Source organism: Calidris pugnax, unplaced genomic scaffold (assembly GCF_001431845.1).
Source record: "Calidris pugnax isolate Ruff unplaced genomic scaffold, ASM143184v1 scaffold706, whole genome shotgun sequence".
Taxonomy (NCBI): Eukaryota; Metazoa; Chordata; class Aves; order Charadriiformes; family Scolopacidae; genus Calidris; species Calidris pugnax.
Window position 1 is genome coordinate 19,959 of NW_015091399.1, and position 549 is coordinate 20,507.

Sequence of the window (549 nt, forward strand, 5' to 3'; positions counted from 1 at the left end):
GCTACCACCAGGGACTGGGGGGTTTGAGGGGTCACCACCCATGGATTGGGAGTTTTGGGGGGGCCACCACCCATGGATTGATGGGTTTTGGAGTCTCCGTGGATGGGGGACGTCATGGGTTGGGGTGGGATGGGTTTGAGATGCGCTGAGGTGGGGTTTTGGGGGGCCACCACCAGGCATTGGGGATTTTGAGGGGCCACCAACCACAGATTGGGGGTTTTGGGGGGCCACCACCCAAGGATGAGGTGGGGTTTTGGGGGCCACCACCATGGATTAGGGGTTTTGGGAGCCACTACCCAAGGATGAGGAGGAGTTTTTTGGGGCCATGACCATGGATTGGATTTTGGGGGGCCACCACCCATGGATTGATGGGTTTTGGGGTCTCCATGGATGGGGGACATCATAGGCTGGGGTGGGATGGGTTTGAGATGGGCTGAGGTGGGGTTTTGGGGGGGCCACCACCAGGCATTGGGGATTTTGAGGGGCCACCAACCACAGATTGGGGGTTTTGGGGGGCCACCACCCAAGGATGAGGTGGGGTTTTGGGGG

At 59.9% G+C, this 549-nt stretch overlaps 1 protein-coding gene across 1 annotated transcript in view; it reads left to right on the forward strand.

The window, feature by feature from the left end:
* Nucleotides 1–549, forward strand: part of ILVBL (ilvB (bacterial acetolactate synthase)-like) — a 19,513-nt gene that overhangs the window by 4,452 nt on the left and 14,512 nt on the right. Inside the window, exon 5 of the mRNA XM_014961402.1 lies at nucleotides 1–30. This exon is cut by the window's left edge and continues 203 nt beyond it. Within this exon, the coding sequence (XP_014816888.1) occupies nucleotides 1–30 (30 nt within the window). The remainder of the gene's footprint in view (nucleotides 31–549) is intronic.